The sequence below is a fragment of the Diaphorina citri genome, unplaced genomic scaffold, assembly GCF_000475195.1.
Source record: "Diaphorina citri unplaced genomic scaffold, Diaci psyllid genome assembly version 1.1 scaffold1135, whole genome shotgun sequence".
NCBI lineage: Eukaryota > Metazoa > Arthropoda > Insecta > Hemiptera > Psyllidae > Diaphorina > Diaphorina citri.
Window position 1 is genome coordinate 35,770 of NW_007378564.1, and position 25,195 is coordinate 60,964.

At 39.7% G+C, this 25,195-nt stretch overlaps 3 protein-coding genes across 4 annotated transcripts; 2 read left to right on the forward strand and 1 right to left on the reverse strand.

The window, feature by feature from the left end:
• Positions 1 to 487: 487 nt before the first annotated feature.
• Positions 488 to 1,313, reverse strand: LOC103514405. Of its 2 annotated transcripts, none has more exons than XM_008479281.2 (2): positions 1,140 to 1,313; positions 488 to 978 (listed from the first exon to the last, which is right to left on the reverse strand). In XM_008479281.2, exons 1-2 carry the CDS (start codon positions 1,303 to 1,305, stop codon positions 560 to 562), a joined length of 585 nt encoding a protein of 194 aa, XP_008477503.1. In that variant the 5' UTR covers positions 1,306 to 1,313; the 3' UTR covers positions 488 to 559. The 2 variants fall into 2 exon arrangements, with proteins under 2 accessions (XP_008477503.1, XP_008477504.1); XM_008479282.2 differs by having other exon boundaries at positions 488 to 832; positions 994 to 1,313.
• A 2,542-nt stretch (positions 1,314 to 3,855) lies between these two features.
• Positions 3,856 to 16,310, forward strand: LOC103514406 (inhibitory POU protein-like). Its single transcript, XM_026827384.1, has 2 exons — positions 3,856 to 4,232; positions 16,239 to 16,310. Exons 1-2 carry the CDS (start codon positions 4,080 to 4,082, stop codon positions 16,308 to 16,310), a joined length of 225 nt encoding a protein of 74 aa, XP_026683185.1. The 5' UTR covers positions 3,856 to 4,079.
• A 7,396-nt stretch (positions 16,311 to 23,706) lies between these two features.
• On the forward strand, positions 23,707 to 24,890 carry LOC113469561. The gene is made up of 2 exons (XM_026827385.1): positions 23,707 to 24,490; positions 24,659 to 24,890. Exons 1-2 carry the CDS (start codon positions 23,925 to 23,927, stop codon positions 24,888 to 24,890), a joined length of 798 nt encoding a protein of 265 aa, XP_026683186.1. The 5' UTR covers positions 23,707 to 23,924.
• The last annotated feature ends 305 nt before the right edge of the window (positions 24,891 to 25,195 follow it).

The following is a 25,195-nucleotide window of genomic DNA, read 5'->3' on the forward strand; positions in this document are numbered from 1 at the left end:
GAAATAGGGCCGCCGAAAGTCAGAGACTCAGAGGAGGCCCAGAAAACAAGCACAAGCAGGTAGGTGAGAAGAGACAGCATACTTTTCCAATTAGTTTGAGCCTAAAGTACCTAACTAAGTATGTAACATAAGAGCACCAGAAATGGATCAAAATCTTATGAGCAATTACGTATTCTAATATAGTAGGTATTATAGTATAGTGTTTAAAAAAATTCTCCAAATATGTATAGGTAATCAAAATTGGACAAACCGTTCCAGAGTTCCGGCAAAATAAACAAATAAATAACAGACAAGCATACTTACTAAGAACTGGACAAACTAAATACGAAATAGGTACTCAAATTTAAAGCTGGCCAGCCTAGTTAGCTTAGTTGGTAGTGCGTCTGTCTCGTAAGCGCTAGGCCGCGGGTTCGATTCCCGCCCGGGGCGGATTTTATCCTTACCCAAGAGGGGACCAATTAGTCAGTAAAAGAGTTTTTCCCACAAATTTCGCATCAATTCCGCTTCCAACCAAAATAGCAACCGACCTTCCCAGGCGCTAAAATAACGTCACACCTCCTCACTTCTGTATCAACGCCTCAATAGATTTCCGCTGAATTTCGGCCGCTTCTACCGCCGCCCGCTCAATATACCGCTGCTGTATGCTACCAATCTCCGCAAACGAATCCTTCAACGCCCTCCTCTGTTTCTCCGTGATGGCAATCGCCTCTTCATCTATTTTCTTCTGCAGTTGTACGGCCACATTCTGAATCGCCCTCTCCAACGCTTTGCTCTGGATCTTGGCCACCTCTGTTGCCGCCTCTTGCATGGTTTCGTTGATGATGGAATTGATGTTGGCAACACTGTCCACGATTGTCTTCTGCAGATGGACGGACGCGTCGTTGGCGGTTTGTTCGAACACTCTCTCGAGCGCTTTGACGGATTCCTCTGCTCCCTGCTCCATGGACTCTTTGGTCTTCTCACTCGCCTTGGTGGCGCCTTGAATGAGTTGATGTTGGCAACACTGTCCACGATTGTCTTCTGCAGATGGACGGACGCGTCGTTGGCGGTTTGTTCGAATACTCTCTCGAGCGCTTTGACGGATTCCTCTGCTCCCTGCTCCATGGACTCTTTGGTCTTCTCACTCGCCTTGGTGGCGCCTTGAATGATGGCTTGTTTGATTCGCTCTGCTGAAGTAGCCATTGTAACAGACTTTCTTCTTTCCCCAACAATGTAAAATTTGGATAAAATTGATAAAAGTTTCGGGAGACGAATGGAGTTTGAAAATTTTGGACAGATAAGTTTTGAGAATTTGTAGAATCTCATCAGTCGGCCATAATTTGGAGGTTTGCCTACTATCTACATTTTCTACATGCGTCAAAATACTGGACCCAATAATGAGGTGAAGTTTATGTCTTTGGCGTTATAGCCTTTTATAAACTCCTAAACAAAGGAGGATTCAGTCAACTGCTGAAGAGGGACCTTCCTACTTGTTTTTAATAGTTACCATCTCGAAGAATAAACAAACCAGTCGTTTTAGGAAAGGCCAAAAAATAAATAGTAAATAAAAATAAAGGAAGATTCAAACCCTCACACCCACATTCGATATCTTTCTCAACATATTCAACATGTCAGATTAAAAGACACTTGAAATCCAAAAAGGAAGAAAATAAAATAGAAGGGATTTTCTTTCCTTCTTTTCCAAAAGACTGGGGAATAAAAATAAGACACGGAGGGAGAGAGGGATAATAAATTTGAGATCAAGTTAAAAACGGTATTAAATTTGAGCGATGGCGTAGCTGCGTGCTTTCTGATTTTTTCTCCCTCCCCCCCTCCAAACAGAGAAAGCTTTCAAATTTGTTTTCCGAACTCGTAAAATTCTCTCAGACGCCCCCCCTGTCCCTCCCCAATAGGAGGTAATCATTTTATATTTTTTCTTTTATATCTCATTTATTTTGGATTTTTATTTATTTTATATCGACTTATTTTAGATTTTATTTATTTTTATATCGACTTACTTTGGTGGTTGAGTTTTTACTGTGGCGATAAACAGTGTAACATGTGAAACATGTAACATGTGAAACATGTAACATGTGAAACAGTGTAACATGTGAAATGAAATTTGGGGATTTTATTTTATTTTTTCCATTGAAGAAATGAATAAGATAAGATTTGGAGAACTTTGACCATTCAAGCTATTGATATCAAGGGTTTTATTAAATGTGCCACAAGAAGGTTCGTGTTTTAACGTTTTTAACACACATCCACAAATTTGAACAAACCTGCAAATGAAATATGGATGCAAGAAGATGAAAATGAAAGAAACCAAATCAATGAAACCAGACGAAATCTAGTAGGAAGGAAAAAGGTTCAGTGGTTGAGCCGGTACAAGAAAAAGAAGAAGAAGAAGAAGGAGAAGAAGATGATGAAGAAGAAGAAGGAGAAGAAGTGAAGAAGATGAAGAAGAAAAAGAACAACAAATTTAATAATAACTAATTACGGCCATCAAGACTTAAATTAAATGATAAACAACCCAGAACTCCCAACAGCCAAGTTGAAAGTGGCGAAAAAACAAGAACAAGCCAAAAGTTACATGATTAAGATGGAGCAAAAGACGAAAGTGTGGAGAGAAAACATGAAACATGGCACCTTGGGGAATCGAACACCCCCCCTAACTCTGAAGAAACAACCCGAACAAATGATATCATTAGAAAATGTTAACCGGAAAGAGAAGATGCCAGGGGCCTGTTCCTCAAAAGGACGGTCCTTGAACGAATTTCAAATTGGATCTCCTTTCCTAATAAAAAGGTAGAATGTAAAATACTTTCATAGGATCTAGGTACTAGGTATAGGTATGTAGGTATCGAATCAACGAAAAATGTACAATGGAGCAGTTGTAAATGGGTAAAAATTAGGTATAAATAAAATAAATGGTCGATTCCTATGTAAAAAGTTGGGAAAAATCCAAATCCGAGGTCAAAACTCCGAAAAAATAATTGTAAAAGGTCGAAATTTTGGATGGATTTTCGGACGCGATTTTTTCTTCGAGGTTTCGAGGCACAGTAGAAAACTAGGAACCCTTTTTCAGAGTGAGTTCTACCTACAGTTTTCTGGAACACTCGGAGGCATACCTAGTTTCTATTGTCATTAGATAGTTTAATGAGTAATACCTAGGTATACCTACCCTAGGACAGTACCTAATTAATTTTCTATTACAAACCACAATCCAGGTCATTACAGTATATAGTTTAATGAGTAATACCTAGGTATACCTACCCTAGGACAGTACCTAATTAATTTTCTATTACAAACCACAATCCAGGTCATTACAAAGCAATAAAAAGTCTCATCACAACATAAAAGCAACAATTTTTAAATTTTAATGGGTATCTTAAAGTTATAATTACCTGTTCTTTAAATTATAATTATTTGGATAAAATACCTACACCTCATAAAATTAATAAAATAATGACGAATAAACATTATAATGGAACTTGACTTTGCCGTCTAAAACAAACCTCTAAACGTGAGTGCCAAATCAACACCTCGAACTCTGCTGAAATTGAATTGAAAAATGTATTGTGCTCAATTGAATTGAATAAATTGCTCAATCGAAAATGATTCTTTGTCGAGTTTTAAAACACTCACAAAAGTACACGGGTTTTCAAAGTTTTAAAACGATTCGTTAAAACCAAGTAGTTATGACCTAAACGAAGAAGAAGAAGGAACAACTCACAATCTTCATAAAGCACAAGCGATTTTCAAACTTTAATAACAATCTTCTGGAATTAAATATGACTTAACAGAAGAAGGAAAAACTTCTGAATCCAAGAAAAATCACTGAAACAACACAAAAACGCCGAACGGACACAGAAAATCACCAAACCGAGAAATTAATCGAACCGTGGATTTTAATTTTCTCCGCTTTTGGGGCAAAGATAAAAATAGTTTCCCCCTTCTCCGGGGACAAATCTTCGTTACTCTCTTCTTTCGGGACCAGTTTTTCGGGGTCACTTTTTGTTCCGTGGGGCCAGTTTTCGACCGTGCCGGGGCTAAGACACTCGCTGTGCGGGTGATTGTGTGGGTGACCGCAGGTTCCAATGACTTTCAGCATGATGTACTCGCCGGATAAGATGATGTCGGGGAAGAGTCCCCTGCCTATGTCTACCCCAGGGTCCTGCTTTCCCAGTCGATACTCACCCACCTACCGGACTCCGACCGATTCCATGCGACGGTGTATCACCAACCCACCGGTAAGTTATTGATAGACACAGGTGCAAGTAGACACTTGGATTGAAAATTAAATAAATAATATAGGGTAAGTGTACCATTTATTCGCCCACCTAAAAAACGTACCATTTATTGGCCCACCTGCCCGCATTTATTTTTCTAATTTTTGTTTTTATGACTACAATTTTTGAAAAGCACTAGTTCGATAGCAGTCTTTAAGCCCTTTCTTTTGATGAAATTAGATCTTTAAAAATTTCGTCCAGTTCAGACTTATGTGGCGTATGGTACAGGTGGGCCAATAAATGGTACGTTTTTTAGGTGGGCGAATAAATGGTACACTTACCCTATATTATTTATTTAATTTTCAATCCAAGTGTCTACTTGCACCTGTGTCTATCAATAACTTACCGGTGGGTTGGTGATACACCGTCGCATGGAATCGGTCGGAGTCCGGTAGGTGGGTGAGTATCGACTGGGAAAGCAGGACCCTGGGGTAGACATAGGCAGGGGACTCTTCCCCGACATCATCTTATCCGGCGAGTACATCATGCTGAAAGTCATTGGAACCTGCGGTCACCCACACAATCACCCGCACAGCGAGTGTCTTAGCCCCGGCACGGTCGAAAACTGGCCCCACGGAACAAAAAGTGACCCCGAAAAACTGGTCCCGAAAGAAGAGAGTAACGAAGATTTGTCCCCGGAGAAGGGGGAAACTATTTTTATCTTTGCCCCAAAAGCGGAGAAAACTAAAATCCACGGTTCGATTAATTTCTCGGTTTGGTGATTTTCTGTGTCCGTTCGGCGTTTTTGTGTTGTTTCAGTGATTTTTCTTGGATTCGGAAGTTTTTCCTTCTTCTGTTAAGTCATATTTAATTCCAGAAGATTGTTATTAAAGTTTGAAAATCGCTTGTGCTTTATGTAGATTGTGAGTTGTTCCTTCTTCTTCGTTTAGGTCATACCTACTTGGTTTTAACGAATCGTTTTAAAACTTTGAAAACCCGTGTACTTTTGTGAGTGTTTTAAAACTCGACAAAGAATCATTTTCGATTGAGCAATTTATTCAATTCAATTGAGCACAATACATTTTTCAATTCAATTTCAGACAGTTTTCTATGCACAACGTGTTAACGACAGTATTGCGGGCTTTACAGCGTGTATTGTTTACTAATAGGTATTATTTTACCTACATTGCGGTGGCCTTTAGACATGTACGATTGTAATATTTAAATTTATCTAATACCTACATGCTAATTCTACTTGTAGCCAAGAAGGAAGACAGGAGAGGAGAAAGCCAGCCGTTCAGAGAATGATCCTTATTAAAATTTGTTTAGAATAAAACCATCCTGGGCGGGAATCGAACCAGCAACCTAGCCCTTACAAGGCGAACGCGCCAGATGGACTTTGGAATCTCAAGACAGCACCTTTACAGAAAGAAGCAGAGGAGATACAGAAACAATTGGATTCAATTTTCTCCACCAAAACTTAGCAGGAGGAAGGAAAACTATATGCAATCGTCCTTTAGGTAATAGTCTAACATTAGCCACTATAAAGGGGACAGAAATAAAGATAGAGGGAGAGAGGGCAAGGAAGTCCAAGGACAAAGAGAATAATGAGGAAGAGGAGAAGGAGGAGAAGGAGGAGGAGGAGGAGGAGGAGGAGAAGGAAAAGATGTTTGAATCAATTTTACAAGCAATAAAAACTCAACTAAACAAGAATGAGTGCGAGGGAGAAAGAAATAAACATGAAAAACAAAGGGAAAAGACAAAAAAAAAGAGATAAAGAATTCGTACCTACCTGAGCCTTATGCTATTCGGGTGAAATACACTTACGAGCCAAAATTCGAGTCACATCGACTTTAGAACTTTTTGGACTTCAAATGAAGACTTTTCATAAAAAAGAACCTGGCCCTACTCAGGCTCTTTTAGGGTAAAAAAAAACTTTCGAATGACGTGTAATTTTGTTAAGACTCAGTTAAGACAATTAACTCAGAAATCAACTTTCGTCTTTAGGTCCTTCTGGAGAACCCTCTACAAATTTTCAATTAAATAAAGACTAGAAAACCAAAGACAGTATACATACCTACTTACCTATCTTGAAGACAATAACATGAGTTGGTAAAAAATTAAGTTTTCAGAAATACCTAGGTAGGTACCTACTCATTCACAAAACATTTAGAAAAATCAGTCGGATTTTTTGCACCCCAGTGTAGTTTTTAAAACAAAGAGCGATACCGAAAATAGAAAAAATAAAAAATATACAATAAAAGTAAATAAAGAAAAATTGAAGACGTAGAGTAGGAATAGGGGGGATAAAGAAATAAAAACGAAATTTGGGGTTGAGAGGAGAAAAGTCATTTGATAACAGTATCCTCATCCTCACCAACCACAAATCGAGAGAAAAGCTATCTTATACGGTCGGCTCATGTGTTGAGGTGGCTACTAAAAGTGTATTAAGTGGTAAATCTGCCTCAGAAAATAGGGCCGCCGAAAGTCAGAGGGGGCCCAGAAAACAAGCACAAGCAGGTAGGTAAGAAGAGACACAATAAGATACTTTTCCAATTGGTTTGAGCCTAAAGTACCTAACTAAGTATGTAACATAAGAGCACCAGAAATGGATCAAAATCTTATCAGCAATTACGCATTCTAATATGGTATAATATAGTGTTTAAAAAAAAATCTCCAAATATGTATAGGTAATCAGAATCGGACAAACCGTTCCAGAGTTCCGGCAAAACAAATAAATAACAGACATAAATGTCACATTTATGAACTACATACCAAATTTCAAGTCTCTAGCTCATACCGTTCCCGATATATATTGTTAAATTACACCGAAAACCGTCAAAAAGCGGTAAAATGCCGCCAACCGTTGCACCGATCTTAACCAAAAGTTTCGTGTCGTACCCCCCCTAACTCTAAAGAAACAACCCGAACAAATGATATCATTAGAAAATGTTAACCGAAAAGAGAATATGCCAGGGGCCTGTTCCTCAAAAGGACGGTCCTTGAACGAATTTCAAATTAAATCTCCTTTCCTAATAAGAAAGGTATTAGAAAGTAAAATACTTTCTTAGGATCTAGGTACTAGGTATACGTATGTAGGTATCGAATGCAATTCGGTTCAACAGAAATGTACAATGGAGCAGTTGCAAATGGGTAAAAATTCTAAATAAATGGTCGATTCCTGTGTAAAAAGTTGGGAAAAATCCAAATCCGAGGTCAAAACTCCGAAAAAATAATTGTAAAAGGTCGAAAATTCAATTTTCATTTTCCGTTTTAATGAAAGAGTTCAAATATGTGTGACGTCAGACTTTACGCAGTTGTTTTTTTTTCATCCGCTAGGTAGCGCCAGTATGCAAGCACGCTTGCGGAGGAGCAGAAAGAAATGCGCAGAAACGTATGCGCACAAACACATTAATGCGTTGCCTGCGAGGGAGCTTTGCTCGGGACATTTAATGTGACGTCATCTTGTACGGGAGCGTATGCCGTGACGTCAAAGTTCACGATTTACCGGTATTTTTTAAATCGATTTATCTCGGGATCTAGAAATCGTAGAAGGAAAAGAAAAATTCCGTTGGTCCTCATTTTTCCTGCTCTATGACTTTGAAACATCACCCAAGTAAGCGCAACTGATCTATTTGTGCAAAACAATAAAATTCTAGGAAGTATATTAAAGAAAATTGCCATGCCAGCCTAGTTACCTTGGAAGATAGAGCGGAGTATCTGATGGCCTTGATCAAGTTGCATAGGTCGAGGTTCGATTTCCTCTGCCAGGGGCGGACTTTAATCTGAACTATAACAGACAGACAACAAATTCGTTCTCGGATACAGATGGCTCTCCTCTCTCTCTTGTCTTCCTTCTCGCCTTCGTTTTCAGGACGACAATAATCCTTAGGCGTTACAATTCCCTCATATTTTATCACCATAAACATCTCTTATAATCTTACAGTAAAAATACAATAAAAATAATATTAACAATTCCTATTCTCATCAAAGGTCGAACCGTTTTCGTGTTTAACAATAACGGGGGCCCCTGATGGCCTGATGGAGGAGCAAGTTTCCCTCCGTCCGTTTGTTAGAAAGTTGCTCTTGACGTTAATGAAAGTGGTGTTTTATTAGAAAGAACTTTACAGGAGTAGAGAGGATGATGAAATGACTTTAGGAGATTTTGGACGTGTTTCATTCTTGTTGTTTTTGCTGGTTTTCGGATTACAAAGCATAGAATAAATCCACTGATTAAAGCGGAAAGTTTTCCTTGATTAGTTGAGACTTGAGATTCTTGGCTGGCGGTGATTTTTGAGGTCAATAATATTTGGTTTTTGAGGTTGGGATAAAGGAACTGTATATAATGCTAAGGTCTTGATCGTACCGAAAGCGAAGGGAAGAGAAGAAGGAAGACAGGGTAGGAGAAAGCCAGCCGTTGTCCGTATGCTTTCAGAACTTCTTATCTTTTTGTAGGATAAAATCATGACCCGAGGGTCGCGGAATCAAAATCGCGACCTAGCGCTTACAAGGCAGACCTCTTCCCCTCTAGCTCTAAGCTAACTAAGGCAAAGTACTGCGTACCTACCTCCTTTGAGGAGACGATATTTTCCATTCTTTTCTTTCTTTAATGTTTACTTTCCCTCACAGGAAGTCTTATAATTCTTCCCTCTCTCTCTCTCTCTCCTCCTCGCTCTCTCGCTTTCTCGCTTCTCTCTGCCTCTCCCATCTAGCATCTAGCCCCTATATAGACAAAACAAGTCTCCTTCCCTACCCTTACTTACTCGGCGGACCGGGTTAAAACAAAGAATTCCTGAACAGCATATTCAATGCATAATATGCATTCGACAAAGCCATTTACCGAGGCATGGAAAGTGTGAAAACTAACACATCAAAGTTACCTCTACCTAGTCGCCCACCTTGTGTTAGGGGAAAAACAAACCAGGACTGCCAACTGCATACGAAGTGTTTTTTTTCCCTGTCATTTTTTTTTTTTTTTTTTTTGTATGCCAGTGAAATCGGGGTGGGAAGAGCTCTATTTTCCTTAACGGAACCGTTTCTGATCTTGGATTTCCTATGGCCGTTGGCCTATGGTTTAGTAAGGCGCTGTCACACTAAAATAGGGGAAACGAGCTTCAGAAGGCTGAAAATTCCGAAAGGAAATATGACCTATATCTAAAGTTAGAAAGGAGAGAGACATTGGGAAAGTCGGTGCCTTTCCCAATGTCGCTGATGTCGCTGAGTCGGTGACTTTCCCAATGTCGCTGATGTACCTAACCGCGACATTGGGAAAGTCGGTGCCCCAGAGATGATGATAAGCTATTTTAATAAACTTTTTAGTGGTGACTAACTACCTACTTCACTTTTTGTTGATGGTAGATATTATTTTGGATAGTACCGGCATTAGATCAGCAAAGGACTCACAACTTTTGAGCCCTGTTTCAACACGTACAATTACAAAGGTAGGTATAGGTAGATACCTAACTTCAATGTTTACATTTTAGCCAACACCTGAGGGCAGCCTAAGACGCGTTTCGTTCTTATTGGAACTCATCAGTTAGACATAGCTCTCAGGTGCTGGCCAAGATAGGTAGATACTAACTTCAATGTTTACATTTATAGGTACCTACGTACTTACGTAGGTACTACAGACCTCCATATGTACCTATGTACGTGCAATTATTTGCATACAACTAGGTATGTACCAGGCCCGTAGCCACGATTTGAGCGAGGGGGGGGGGGCAGGAACCCGAACAATGACTCAAGGGAGGGATGCTACAAATTTTAGGTTCATACTTTGTAATATACTTAATTACTACATTTAAGAGAAAAAAGGAGCCTGGTAGGTCTTTGCTGTTGAAACTCATTTCAAGTAATAAATAACTGTCTAAAAAAGAGAGTTCGAGGGGGTGGGTCGGTGGGATCGGACCAACCTAAATACGGCCCTGATTTGTACATTTATGGAGTACCTACATACGCAATACTACACCATGGTAATGATATCCTTGTTGTAAAGTCCTTGTTTCTTGTCTGCAATCTGCATTTCTTCTTTTGTTTCTGCTTTATATTATGTATGTATGTATGCCGATATATATTGCCTATGCCTATGGCTATACTATCTAGGTACCTACTCTAATCTCTTATTATTGCACCCATTTTTTGCAGTCCAAGTAGTACAGTTGCTTTGAATTACAGTAGGTAACTACTGAAGGCATTGGATTCATAACCGAGAGGACTCTGGTTCGAATCAAAACAGTGACATAAAATAATTGAGTCAGAGGAATGCCCAGTAGCCAGATTAACATTAAGTTGGTTGAATTTATTTTTCGTTCGGAAACTGAGCACATTTCCCCTCCTCTTTTAAAGGAAAATACCAAAATCAATTGAGGAGCTGAGTGCAAAAAGGGAAACATGGGTTTTTTGCCCTTTTTGCGTAAAACGGTTTTTTGAATAGAACGTGGTGCGCTCTATCTTCCAGCGTTTGAACTGCAGTGATAACTTTTTTTTACTTTCCTTATCCTATAGGAAGGAAAGTAATGTTTTTTCGATGAGTTACAGCGTTTTTTGTAAACATACTTTTCAAGGATTTAGATGAAAAATTGAAAACTTTAAAGTTAAATATCTCAGCTTGATGATTTTCATTTATTGCCCTTTTTGCACCCAGCTCCTCAGTTCAACCACTACTTAGGTGGCGTAGTAAACCCAGTACTAAAACATTGGAAATCCAAAATGGTATAAATTTTTCCCCCAAAATTTCAAATTCGGCATAGCTCAATCATCGGAGTATTCAGAAAACGGCCAGCCTACTTAGCTTAGTTGGTAGTGCGTCTGCCTTGTAAGCGCTAGGCCGCGGGTTCGATTCCCGCCCGGGCTGATTTTTTTCTCCCTCCCCCCCTCCAAACAGAGAAAGCTTTCAAATTTGTTTTCCGAACTCGTAAAATTCCCTCAGACGCCTCCCCCCTGTCCCTCCCCAATAGGAGGTAATCATTTTATATTTTATTTCTTTTATATCTCATTTATTTTGGATTTTTATTTATTTTATATCGACTTACTTTGGTGGTTGAGTTTTTACTGTGGCGATAAACAGTGTAACATGTGAGTTATTGGGATATTGGGAACTTTACCGCCAATGAAATTCGGGGATTTTATTTTTTCCATTGAAGAAATGAATAAGATAAGATTTGGAGAACTTTGACCATTAAAGCTATTGATATCAAGGGCTTTATTAAATGTGCCACAAGAAGATTGGTGTTTTAATGTTTTTAACACACATCCACAAATTTGAACAAACCTGCAAAATGAAATATGGATGCAAGAAGATGAAAATGAAAGAAACCAAATCAATGAAACCAAACGAAATCTAGTAGGAAGAAAAAAGGTTCAGTGGTTGAGCCGGTACAAGAAAAAGAAGAAGAAGGAGAAGAAGAAGAAGATGAAGAAGATGAAGATGAAGAAGAAGGAGAAGAAGATGAAGAAGAAGGAGAAGAAGATGAAGAAGAAAAAGAACAACAAATTTAATAATAACTAATTACGGCCATCAAGACTTAAATTAAATGATAAACAACCCAGAGAACCGTTTCTGATCTTGGATTTCCTATGGCCGATGGCCTATGGTTTAGTAAGGCGCTATCACACTAAAATAGGGGAAACGAGCTTCAGAAGGCTGAAAATTCCGAAAGGAAATGACCTATAGCCTATAGCTAAATTAGCTAAAATTAGAAAGGAGAGAGAGCTGTAACCGCGATATTGGGAAAGTCGGTGCCCAGAGATGATGATAAGCTATTTTAATGATCTTTTTAGTGGTGACTAACTACCTACTTCACTTTTTGTTGATGGTAGAAATTATTTTGGATAGTACCGGCATTAGATCAGCAAAGGACTCACAACTTTTGAGCCCTGTTTCAACACGTACAATTACAAAGGTATAGGAGAGGAAGACAGGATAGGAGAAAGCCAGCCGTTCCGAGAACTTATCTTTTTAGTATAAAATCCGTCCCGGGCGGGAATCAAACCCGCGACCTAGCGCTTACGAGGCAGACCTTCTTTCCTCTAAGCTAACTAGGCAAGTACGTACCTACCTCCTACCTCTTTGGAGACGATATTTTCCATTCTTTTCTTTCTTTTAAGTCTTACTTTCCTCAATCTACTCTCCCTCTCTCTCTGCCCCTCCCCATCTAGATCTAGCCCCTTATATAGACAAAACAAGTCTCCTTCCCTACCCCTTACTCGGCGGACCGGGTTAGACAAAGAATTCCTGACAGCATATTCAATGCATAATATGCATTCGACAAAGCCATTACCGAGGCATGGAAAGTGTGAAAACTAACACATCCTTAAAAACAGTGACAGCCATATGAAATCAGCGAAAAAGTACAACGTGCAAGGGAAAACTTCGGTCAATATGCCCGACTGGTATGTTCCACCGTTCGTCAGAAACAACGTATTCCACATGAAACCGTCACTCAACAATCAAACCGTGAAGCCGTTTTCTAAACACAACAGTGGAAACTCTACAGACAACAAGAACGACTCCCGTAGTAAATCAAGACAACCAAATCTCCTTGACAATGCCACTCCTGCCCTTCCCTTTGGAAAAAAAGTTGATAAAAGTGAAAACGAGAGGAAACTGGAATTACGGAAGAGCAAAGTGCGAAACATGATGAAACCAAAGGAAGTCAAAAGTAGACACTTGGACTTTGTCAAACTGTATGAGAAGAATGCCAAGCCAAAGAGAAAAGTTAAGAAACGTGTAAATAAAGCTATTCACAAACCAACGATAACTGTAACTAAGAGGAAGAATTTTCAAAATAAAACAAAGAAATTGAAAGTGGGACTAAGAAAGAAAGTCTGTGGGGCAGCTTCCAAACATGCTGGACCACAGATCAAAAGATCGTACAACGAAAGATTCGCCAAATGGTGCCAAGTCAAACATCCGGAACTGGCCTGTAAAACTCACAAACATCTGATGAAGGGAAAATCCACTAAACTTCTTCCCAAGCGAATGCTACCGAATACTCTACAAATCAGTTTAGACAAACATTTCAGGATACAGAAGTTGCGACCATCTTTGGGCAAAAATAAAAGCGTCAAAAAACTGAGGAATAAGAAAGGGAAAATGAGCAAATTATTCAAACACCAAAAAGTTGGAAACAAGAGAGACCGAAGACAGAACCTAAGACAAAAACAGGACGGAAATAATAAAAACAAAAAACTGAAAAGCAAAAGAAGACAACGCAAGATCAAAAATAGAAGTGTTAGGAAGAATACAACTCCTGTGAAAGACTTAATACGGGTTGAAAATATAGAAAAAGAACAAGAAACCCCAATTGAAACTGTCAAAGAAGATGTACTGAAGCTGAACACTGTAGCCGGTGAAGTATCTATCAGAATGGCTTAACAATGGTTTAACAATTATCGTGAAACAATTATCCCGAAGCGCGTCACAGGTCGCGCGCGTGCCAGGAATTCCTCAAGGTATTGTCACGCTCCTATTCATGCATAACTATCCGGCCTGACACACATGAGTGTAATCCGGTTATCAAGTGTGTGACATACGTAGGTCACGTGACTTGGTTGGTTGTTATTGCTCGTCTGTGTCACGCGGGAATTCGTGTGACGTATGTGTGTGACACAAGAGTTTCATGTAACTTAAAACATGTCATTTTTATTGTCCAAGAAAATCTGCAAGATCTGAGAATAAAACAAAAATAATGGAACTACCGAAACTTTATTTAAGATACTTGATAGTGGGAACTACCTTGATAGTATCTTTTCGCCCCGAAACTCTGGATTTGGAGGTTGGTGGTTCGAGCCCAAGTCAAGTCACAAAATTTAGCGTAGTTTATGCTTAACACAAATAAAATTCCTTTTGTAAATAAATAAATCGATTGAGCGAAGAATAATTGAGAATTGATAAGAAGAAGATTAGAGGGAGGGGGGCAGTCCCCACACACTCCATGTCAAATCTACCGTATGATAATCAGGTAGGAGGGGGAGTATAATATTAAAATGATGCTCACTGCTTACTCTGAAATATATCACGCCTGGTGTAACTTCTCACACTTGGCTTTATCTTATTTTGGTAGCAGGCTTGGATTTGGTCTGTGCTGGTTTTAGGCTTTTAGGTCCAGGCAAAGAGATCAGTATCAAAGAACAACAAAGAAATAGGAAGGGGGAAGAGGTTAACTTACAAAATGCATTTCGAAAGGTAGAAACACACTACTATCACGTCACGTGAGCTCATGGGGAGTTAGAAAGGTGTAGTTTAAAGTTCTTCCATAATATAGTAGGTGACTTCGTTCATATTAGCCACACTGCCCTCACGTCACGTGAACTCTCGTGACGTGTCTAAGACAAATTACATTAACTAGCCTGATCCAGGATTGAATTTAATCTTGGTTGGTCCGAGCCGAACCCTCAAGAGCAAAAGAGCCCAAACTTGACCTGTAGGAACTTTTCCCAAGGGCTCAATTTAGAGTCCGACCCTGGACTAATAAACAGTTGGGGGCTTAAAATATCGAGTCCGCCCCTGGCCTATAAACAGGGGAGGGGGGGGGAGGAGCTTTATTTAGACTTGTGTCAAATTATCGCGATTAGTCGAGGATGAAGAATGATTTGCACCCCCTTTGTATTTTTATTCAATAAATATAAAAAAAGCTGAAACAAATTTTCAATCAAACCCTTCTTCCCGAACTTGAAATTAAATTAAAACTCAATTGAATAAATTGAATTATCTCAATTCATTTCTATAGGGTGGGCGAAAAGCTATCTCTTTTTTTTTAAGAGGATTGACAGAGGGAACTGTAACTGCTAGGGTCTTATCGTCCCGAAATCGAAGAGAGAAGGAAGACAGGATAGGAGGAAAGCCAGCCGTTCCGAGAACGAACATTATCCCATCAGGATAAAATCCGCCCCGGGCGGGAATCGAACCCGCGGCCTAGCGCTTACAAGGCAGACGCACTACCAACTAAGCTAACTAGGCTGACTGGGGGACCTTAAACAGCCTGAAATTTCCCTTGCTACAGAAATGGTTTCAGGCCCCCTTGATGAACCTAGGCCTGATGACCCCCTCCCCTCTGGAAGCCCCTGGAATCGAAGAGAGAAGGAAGACAGGATAGGAGGAAAGCCAGCCGTTCCGAGAACGAACATTTTCCCATCAGGATAAAATCCGCCCCGGGCGGGAATCGAACCCGCGGCCTAGCGCTTACAAGGCAGACGCGCCACCAACCCAAGCTAACTAGGCTGGCAAAAGCTATCTCTAAATGGTCGATAGTTTTTTGTTCATTCTAGACTCTGAAAATACAAGGTTCCGGCGGGATTGCAAAGTATCACCTGGAAAATAATTATCTATAGTCGTGCATCGTTGGTAGCTATCTGGGATTCTAAACTAAATCTCACAACTAAAAACATTTAAATCGCAATATATTATTTGTGCTACCTACAAAGATTTGGGAAAAAAAAGTTTAACCTACCTAGTAGTAGTCTAGAAATTACCTACTTAAAGGGCGCACCTACCTCGGTGATGTAGTGGTCAAGGCGCTCGCCTGGTAAACAGGAGGGCGTGGGTTCAATCCCAGCCGACGTATGGAATTTTATCCTCAATATAATTTGAGAATTTGACCACAATAATAGTAGTAGCCTACTGCTGGAGTAAAGGGACTTTTCAGTCCATGCAGTGAAGCAGAAGTAATATTAGAGGAAAGAGGAGTGCAATGATGGGAAAGAAAGGTAAGTACCACGTGAAGGAGGAGCACACAAATTATGAAGTGAATAAAAGGCGGGGTACAAAATTGATTTCTAATCTTTTTTGGGGTGGGATGGATTTTTGTTTATTTTTTGTGGGCACTTGATTTATTTTGGGAGGAACGATATCCTATAGGTACCTACTTACCTAACCTGATATATCCTATAGACCTATAGGTACCTACTTACCTAACCTGATATATCCTATAGACCTATAGGTACCTACTTACCTAACCTGATATATCCTATAGACCTATAGGTATAGGTACCTACTTACCTAATTCATTTCTGTGTTTCTGTTTTCAGAGTCGAATCCTGGAGGACTCAGGGATAATGTGTAATTCCTGGTCATCAAGTAGACATAACGTAAGTTCATAGATTATTGATTTATACATAACGTACTTAAGTTCATTGATTATTTATTACAATAAGAAATCGAAAGTATATGGACGTGTTGTTCAACAGAAGTGCATCATCTTTAATACATACTGTTCGTTTGTTCGTTCTCGGAACGACTGGCTTTCTTCTATCCTGTTTTCCTTCTCTCTTCAGGTCGCCGGTTCGATTCCCGGCTGGGGCGAATTTTATCCTGAACAGATAAGGTTCGCTCTCGGAACGGCTGGCTTTCTAATATCCCGTCTTCCTTCTCTCTTCGATTTCGGGACACAGTAGGTATAGTTACAGTTCCCTCTATGAAATCTCTTATGATGTGTAGGTATAGTAGATAATGAACAAAAAAAAAAAAAAAAAAAAAAAAAAAAAAAAAAACCCAACATCCGGAAAAAAACCGGGGGGCTTTTTTTTTTTAAAAAAAAAAAAAATCACCACATTCCGGATACGAACTGGAGAGCTTTTGTTATTTATATACTGGGAGGAAGAGAGAGAGAGAGAGAGAGAGAGAGAGGGAGAGAGAGCATTAGGAATCTGCATCACGGTTAGATCATAAAATATTCATATAACTCCGGCTTTCCTCTCTCTCCCCCTCTCCTTCTCTCTCTCTCTCTCTCCCTCTCTCTCTATCTCTCTTCATTCAGTTGTTCACTTCCTTCCTCTATCATTTTGTTTTACTTCATTTTCTTTCTCATTTTCGCTCATTCAAAAAAAGAGAGAGAGAGAGAGAGAGAGAGAGAGAGAGAGATAGAGAGAGAGAAAGGGATGGAGAAAGAGAGATAGATAGAGAAAGGGAGAGAGAGAGAGAGGTAGAAACAGTAGGTACTTATTGCGTTTAGTGCTCTCTCTCTCTCTCTCTCTCTCTCTCTCTCTCTCTTTCTTTCTTTCTGTGTTAATAAGAAAGGTGCCTATTACAATATAAGAACGGGCAGACAACAAAATAGGGTAAGTGTACCATTTATTCGCCCACCTAAAAAACGTACCATTTATTGGCCCACCTGCCCACATTTATTTTTCTAATTCTGTATGTATGCCGATATATATTGCCTATGCCTATAGCTTCTATATCTACTCTAATCTCTTATTATTGCACCCATTTTTTGCAGTCCAAGTAGTACAGTTGCTTTGAATTACAGTAGGTAACTTATACTGAAGGCGTTGGATTCATAACCGAGAGGACTGTGGTTCGAATCCAAACAGTGACATAAAATAATTGAGTTAGAGGAATGCCCAGTAGCCAGATTAACATTAAGTTAGTTGAATTTATTTTTCGTTCGGAAACTGAGCACATTTCCCCTCCTCTTTTAAAGGAAAATACCAAAATAAATTCAACCACGACCTACTTAGGTGACGTAATAAACCCTGTACTAAACCATTTGAAATCCAAAATGGTATAAATTTTTCCCCCAAAATTTCAAATTCGGCATAGCACAATCATCGGAGTATTCAACATATTTGTTTGAAATTAGGTTTTACATATTAGCAAGTGATAAAAACAATGAATGGAGTTATAGTTAATAAACAAATAAACAATTAAAAAATACAAATCCGGAAAATTCCCAACAAAATAAAATCATAATTAGCCGGATATAATTTATCCCAATAGAAATTAATAAAAATGAAAACACCCCCGTTATTTGTAATCTCTAATGAAGATAGATAAATTCAGGCTATTATTTTGAGGTTATGAAAAGGTTTTTTTCCCCTTTTTCCGTTCTTTCGGAAAATGAACGCACCCCGGGGAAAGTCAGAGTGGGGTCGGGGTGGGGGGGCACCCCACTCGTCGGATCGATGAAAAAGCGACGTCTCTGATTGGGTGTTTTATTTAAGTGTAAAATTTACAGTATCGTTTACGAAAACCGTCATGAATCGGTTGAAGAGCCACCGGGCCTCCCGTCGTCACAGTCAGGGCAAACGAGATCTGAAGAGACATCACGAGACCTTTAGCTTCACAACGCGAAACAAACTGGCGTTCCAACGCAAGAACCCTGTCAGTAAGAACGGCAACGAAACTCGGTACAGAGAGACGAAGAAATTAAAGCTGAACAAGTTTGTCAATGTAAAGCCCAAGTTCATGAACTTCTACAGCAAGTTCCGTCGGAATAGACTCAGGAACGCTTGTCATGGTGATGGACCTCGTAACGTAACGAAAACTGTACCTTTTGGATTCAGCATCAACAAGACGAGTATCCTCACATTGCCTCCGCTTAAACTGACCGATCCCTCTAAATACGTCGTGGTACCGTCACGCCACATGCAGTTCTATGAGAAATACCAGCAGAAGCAGAGGAAAGCGCTGGGCGTGCCAGTCAGTACGACGGTCAACCGAGTGGAGACTCAAAGCCCTCGAAGTCCTCTAGGAGCAAACAAGGTGGCCGTGTTGGAGAACTCATCGCTGAAAACCTCGCCTCAACCGATGGCAGTCAAAGAAGACAGGAAAAACTTCGAGAAGGCTCACTTTATAGTGAGAAAATCCGACGTTCAGCAAATGCTGTCGAAATTGAAGCGCGTCAGCCCAACAACGAGAGAGACTATTCCTGAGTCAAGTTCCAATCTAGAAGTTCCTGAGTCAAGTTCCAATCTAGAGTCAAGTTCCAATCTTGACCCACCCGACACTGAGGGGACATCAGCTATCTCCAGATATCTTCAAGCTCTTGCCTTGCATACAACTGGATCCAGCTCAAAGATTTTAAGCCCTAGTGAAAAAACTGTCATGTTAAAATCACCCAGTAAGTCAAGACCATCTCTTAAAGACAGTGACAGCCATATGAAATCTGCGAAAAAGTACAACGTGCAAGGGAAAGCTTCGGTCAATATGCCCGACTGGTATGTTCCACCGTTCGTCAGAAACAACGTATTCCACATGAAACCGTCACTCAACAATCAAACCGTGAAGCCGTTTTCTAAACACAACAGTGGAAACTCTACAGACAACAAGAACGACTACCGTAGTAAATCAAGACAACCAAATCTCCTTGACAATGCCACTCCTGCCCTTCCCTTTGAAAGAAAAGTTGATAAAAGTGAAAACGAGAGGAAACTGGATTTACGGAAGAGCAAAGTGCGAAACATGATGAAACCAAAGGAAATCAAAAGTAGACACTTGGACTTTATCAAACTGTATGAGAAGAATGCCAAGTCAAAGAGAAAAGTTAAGAAACGTGTAAATAAAGCTATTCACAAACCAACGATAACTGTAACTAAGAGGAAGAATTTTCAAAATAAAACAAAGAAATTGAAAGTGGGACTAAGAAAGAAATTCTGTGGGGCAGCTTCCAAACATGGACCACAGATCAAAAGATCGTACAACGAAAGATTCGCCAAATGGTGCCAAGTCAAACATCCCGAACTGGCCTGTAAAACCCACAAACATCTGATGAAGGGAAAATCCACCAAACTTCTTCCCAAGCGAATGCTACCGAATACTCTACAAACCGGTCGAGACAAACATTACAGAATACAGAAGCAGGATACAGAAGCTTTGGGCAAAAAGAAAAGCATCAAAAAGCTGAGGAATAAGAAAGGGAAAATGAGCAAATTATTCAAACACCAAAAAGTTGGAAACAAGAGAGATCGAAGACAGAACCTAAGACAAAAACAGGACGGAAATAATAAAAACAAAAAACAGAAAAGCAAAAGAAGACATCGCAAGATCAAAAATAGAAGTGTTAGGAAGAATACAACTCCTGTGAAAGACTTAATACGGGTTGAAAATGTAGAAAAAGAACAAGAAACCCCAATTGAAACTGTCAAAGAAGATGTACTGAAGCTGAACACTGTAGCCGGTGAAGTATCTATCAGAATGGCTTAACAATGGTTTAACAATTATCGTGAAACAATTATCCCGAAGCGCGTCACAGGTCGCGCGCGTGCCAGGAATTCCTAAAGGTATTGTCACGCTCCTATTCATGCATAACTATCCGGCCTGACACACATGAGTGTAATCCGGTTATCAAGTGTGTGACATACGTAGGTCACGTGACTTGGTTGGTTGTTATTGCTCGTCTGTGTCACGCGGGAATTCGTGTGACGTATGTGTGTGACACAAGAGTTTCATGTAGGTATAACTTAAAACATATCATTTTTATTGTCCAAGAAAATCTGCAAGATCTGAGAATAAAACAAAAATAATGGAACTACCGAAACTCTTTTTTTCTTTTTTTTTTTTAAGAGGTTTGACAGAGGGAACTGTAACTGCTATGGTCTTATCGTCCCGAAATCGAAGAGAGAAGGAGGACTTAAAACATGTCATTTTTATTGTCCAAGAAAATCTGCAAGATCTGAGAATAAAACAAAAATAATGGAACTACCGAAACTTTATTTAAGATACTTGATAGTGGGAACTACCTTGATAGTATCTTTTCGCCCCGAAACTCTGGATTTGGAGGTTGGTGGTTCGAGCCCAAGTCAAGTCACAAAATTTAGCGTAGTTTATGCTTAACACAAATAAAATTCCTTTTGTAAATAAATAAATCGATTGAGCGAAGAATAATTGAGAATTGATAAGAAGAAGATTAGAGGGAGGGGGGCAGTCCCCACACACTCCATGTCAAATCTACCGTATGATAATCAGGTAGGAGGGGGAGTATAATATTAAAATGATGCTCACTGCTTACTCTTAAAATGATGCTCACTGCTTTATTTAGACTTGTGTCAAATTATCGCGATTAGTCGAGGATGAAGAATGATTTGCACCCCCTTTGTATTTTTATTCAATAAATATAAAAAAAGCTGAAACAAATTTTCAATCAAACCCTTCTTCCCGAACTTGAAATTAAATTAAAACTCAATTGAATAAATTGAATTATCTCAATTCATTTCTATAGGGTGGGCGAAAAGCTATCTCTTTTTTTTTAAGAGGATTGACAGAGGGAACTGTAACTGCTAGGGTCTTATCGTCCCGAAATCGAAGAGAGAAGGAAGACAGGATAGGAGGAAAAAGTGACTTTTAAATAGGGATTCTAGAAATTTTAGGCCAATACTTTGTAGTATATCACTTCATTTAAGAGCAAAAAGGAGCCTGAGGTAGGTCTTTGCTGTTAAAACTCATTTCAAGTAATAAATAACTGTCTAAAAAAGAGAGTTCGAGGGGGTGGGACCGGGCCAACCTAAATACGGCCCTGATTTGTACATTTATGGAGTACCTACATACGCAATACTACACCATGATAATGATATCCTTGTTGTAAAGTCCTTGTTTCTTGTCTGCAATCTGCATTTCTTCTTTTGTTTCTGCTTTATATTATGTCTGTATGTAAACTTTTTTAAGATGCTTGATAGTGGGAACTACCTTACTAGTATCTTTTCGCCCCGAAACTCTGGATTTGGAGGTTGGTGGTTCGAGCCCAAGTCAAGTCATAAAATTTAGTGTAGTTTATGCTTATAATACAGATAAAATTCCTTTTGTAAATAAATAAATCGATTGAGCGAAGAATAATTGAGAATTGATAAGAAGAAGATTAGAGGGAGGGGGGCAGTCCCCACACACTCCATGTCAAATCTACCGTATGATAATCAGGTAGGAGGGGGAGTATAATATTAAAATGATGCTCACTGCTTACTCTGAAATATATCACGCCTGGTGTAACTTCTCACACTTGGCTTTATCTTATTTTGGTAGCAGGCTTGGATTTGGTCTGTGCTGGTTTTAGGCTTTTAGGTCCAGGCAAAGAGATCAGTATCAAAGAACAACAAAGAAATAGGAAGGGGGAAGAGGTTAACTTACAAAATGCATTTCGAAAGGTAGAAACACACTACTATCACGTCACGTGAGCTCATGGGGAGTTAGAAAGGTGTAGTTTAAAGTTCTTCCATAATATAGTAGGTGACTTCGTTCATATTAGCCACACTGCCCTCACGTCACGTGAACTCTCGTGACGTGTCTAAGACAAATTACATTAACTAGCCTGATCCAGGATTGAATTTAATCTTGGTTGGTCCGAGCCGAACCCTCAAGAGCAAAAGAGCCCAAACTTGACCTGTAGGAACTTTTCCCAAGGGCTCAATTTAGAGTCCGACCCTGGACTAATAAACAGTTGGGGGCTTAAAATATCGAGTCCGCCCCTGGCCTATAAACAGGGGAGGGGGGGGGAGGAGCTTTATTTAGACTTGTGTCAAATTATCGCGATTAGTCGAGGATGAAGAATGATTTGCACCCCCTTTGTATTTTTATTCAATAAATATGAGAGAGAGAGAGATAGAAAGGGAGGGAGGGAGGGAGAGAGAGAGGTAGAAACAGTACTTATTGTTCAGTGCTCTCTCTCTCTCTCTCTCTCTCTCTTTCTTTCTCTCCCAGCCTTGTGTTTAGTGGTAGGTAATTTAGCACGGTTGACTTTCGGATCTAGAGGTTTGTGGTTCGAGTCCAAGTCATGTCATCGAATTAACTACCTTTTTAACGGGGAATGGCATTATTTTTTGACAATAATGCCTAACACAGATTGATTAGTTCTAGGGATACAGGTGTGTACTCTGAAAACAACTATTAGGTACCTAAATGATATTTCCAATCTTTCATTAGATTAGAGATTAGACATTACCCGAAGAAAGCAGAGAAATAGGAAGATGATGAAGAAGAGTTCCCCAGGGAAGTATTCTGGGGAGTTCCCCAGGGAAGTATTCTGGGACCTCTCCTGTTTATACTCTATATAAATGATGCCACAGATATAATTAATGAACATATAATATGAATTGAGTTTTTCCCTTCTTTTTCTTCGTTCCTTCTTCTTCCTTTTCTCCTTCTTCGTTTTCTTCTTCCCCTTTGATAGGCATAATCTGTGATTAGATACTTATCTATCTAAATTAAGAATCGTTCCCCTCTGCCCTCCCAAAACCCAAATCTTTCTATACTTTACCATGTTCGATTGATTGGCAATTAGGAAGGTATAACCATTGTTAATCTTTCTAAAAAATTTCCCTGTTTTTTTTTTTTTTTTTTTTTTTTTTTTTTTTTTTTTTTTTTTTTTCTTCCCTTTTAAAAAAACCCCAGTGTTGGTGGGGGTTTTGTTTTTTTTTTTTTTTTTTTTTTTTTTACTTGCTTCCCCTATTAAATAAACCTCAGTGATGTAGTGGTTGTGGACTTCTGATCTGGAGGTTGTTGGTTTGAATCCATGTCAAGTCCAAAGTCATAAAGATGTGTATAATGAAAATCGGCACCGTTTAAGGCCATTAAACAGCGCAGGGTCCAAACTATTGTTTCCAGTGGGATCGAATAGATTGGAACACATCACATGCCTCCATTTGTGAAGGGTCCAGAATCTAGATTTGAGTCTCTAAAACCTTCGAGGAGTCAAAATGACTCCTCGGGCATCCAAGGTAATTTTTTTTATATTCATAGAAGCATTGGTCGGAGACTTGAAATTTGAACCATATGTGTAACTCGAAAAATCATCGAATGCCAGTCTAAATTTTTGTCCTATGTGCCATAATGGCCAAAAAATTATAGTTTGAAAAAGTATTAACCATTTTCAAGATTCCAAGCCAAAATTTCGTAAGTTTAATTTTAGCAAATTCAAAGTTACAATAAAGTATAGGTATAAAATCAACAGAACAGTGTAAAATTTACAATATAGTGTAAAATTTACAGTATCGTTAACGAAAACCGTCATGAATCGGTTGAAGAGCCACCTGGCCTCCCGTCGTCACAGTCAGGGCAAACGGGATCTGAAGAGACACCACGAGACCTTCAGCTTCACAACACGAAACAAACTGGCGTTCCAACGCAAGAACCCTGTCAGTAAGAACGGCAACGAAACTCGGTACAGAGAGACGAAGAAATTAAAGCTGAACAAGTTTGTCAATGTAAAGCCCAAGTTCATGAACTTCTACAGCAAGTTCCGTCGGAATAGACTCAGGAACGCTTGTCATGGTGATGGACCTCGTAACGTGACGAAAACTGTGCCTTTTGGATTCAGCATCAACAAGACGAGTATTCTCACATTGCCTCCGCTTAAACTGACCGATCCCTCTAAATACGTCGTGGTACCGTCACGCCACATGCAGTTCTATGAGAAATACCAGCAGAGGAAAGCGCTGGGCGTGCCAGACAGTACGAAGGTCAACCGAGTGGAGACTCAAAGCCCTCGAAGTCCTCTAGGGGCAAACAAGGTGGCCGTGTTGGAGAACTCATCGCTGAAAACCTCGCCTCAACCGATGGCAGTCAAAGAAGACAGGAAAAACTTCGAGAAGCAGAGGAAAGCGCTGGGCGTGCCAGTCAGTACGACGGTCAACCGAGTGGAGACTCAAAGCCCTCGAAGTCCTCTAGGAGCAAACAAGGTGGCCGTGTTGGAGAACTCATCGCTGAAAACCTCGCCTCAACCGATGGCAGTCAAAGAAGACAGGAAAAACTTCGAGAAGGCTCACTTTATAGTGAGAAAATCCGACGTTCAGCAAATGCTGTCGAAATTGAAGCGCGTCAGCCCAACAACGAGAGAGACTATTCCTGAGTCAAGTTCCAATCTAGAAGTCCCTGAGTCAAGTTCCAATCTTGACCCACCCGACACTGAGGGGACATCAGCTATCTCCAGATATCTTCAAGCTCTTGCCTTGCATACAACTGCCAGTTCTGCTTAACTTAATCCTTCTTCACTACGACAAACAATAACACGGATATTACATTGGACTCGGGAAGGGGTGGAGGGGGGTGGGGTGATTCATAAATAAATTATGGTAAAAAAGAAGAAGAAAGGAAATAAAGGAAGGAATAATTTGTAGTTTGTTGTAGTTTCTTATTTTTAACTTTCCATGGCTTTTTCGCGCGATATGTGAAAAAAATGGGCTTTAAATGGACAAGAAAGGACAACTTTGGGTAAAAATAAAGTGAGGGGAAAAGGAAAGTTGAACACAAAATTTTGTGTGTTCAATAGATCATTTGCGCT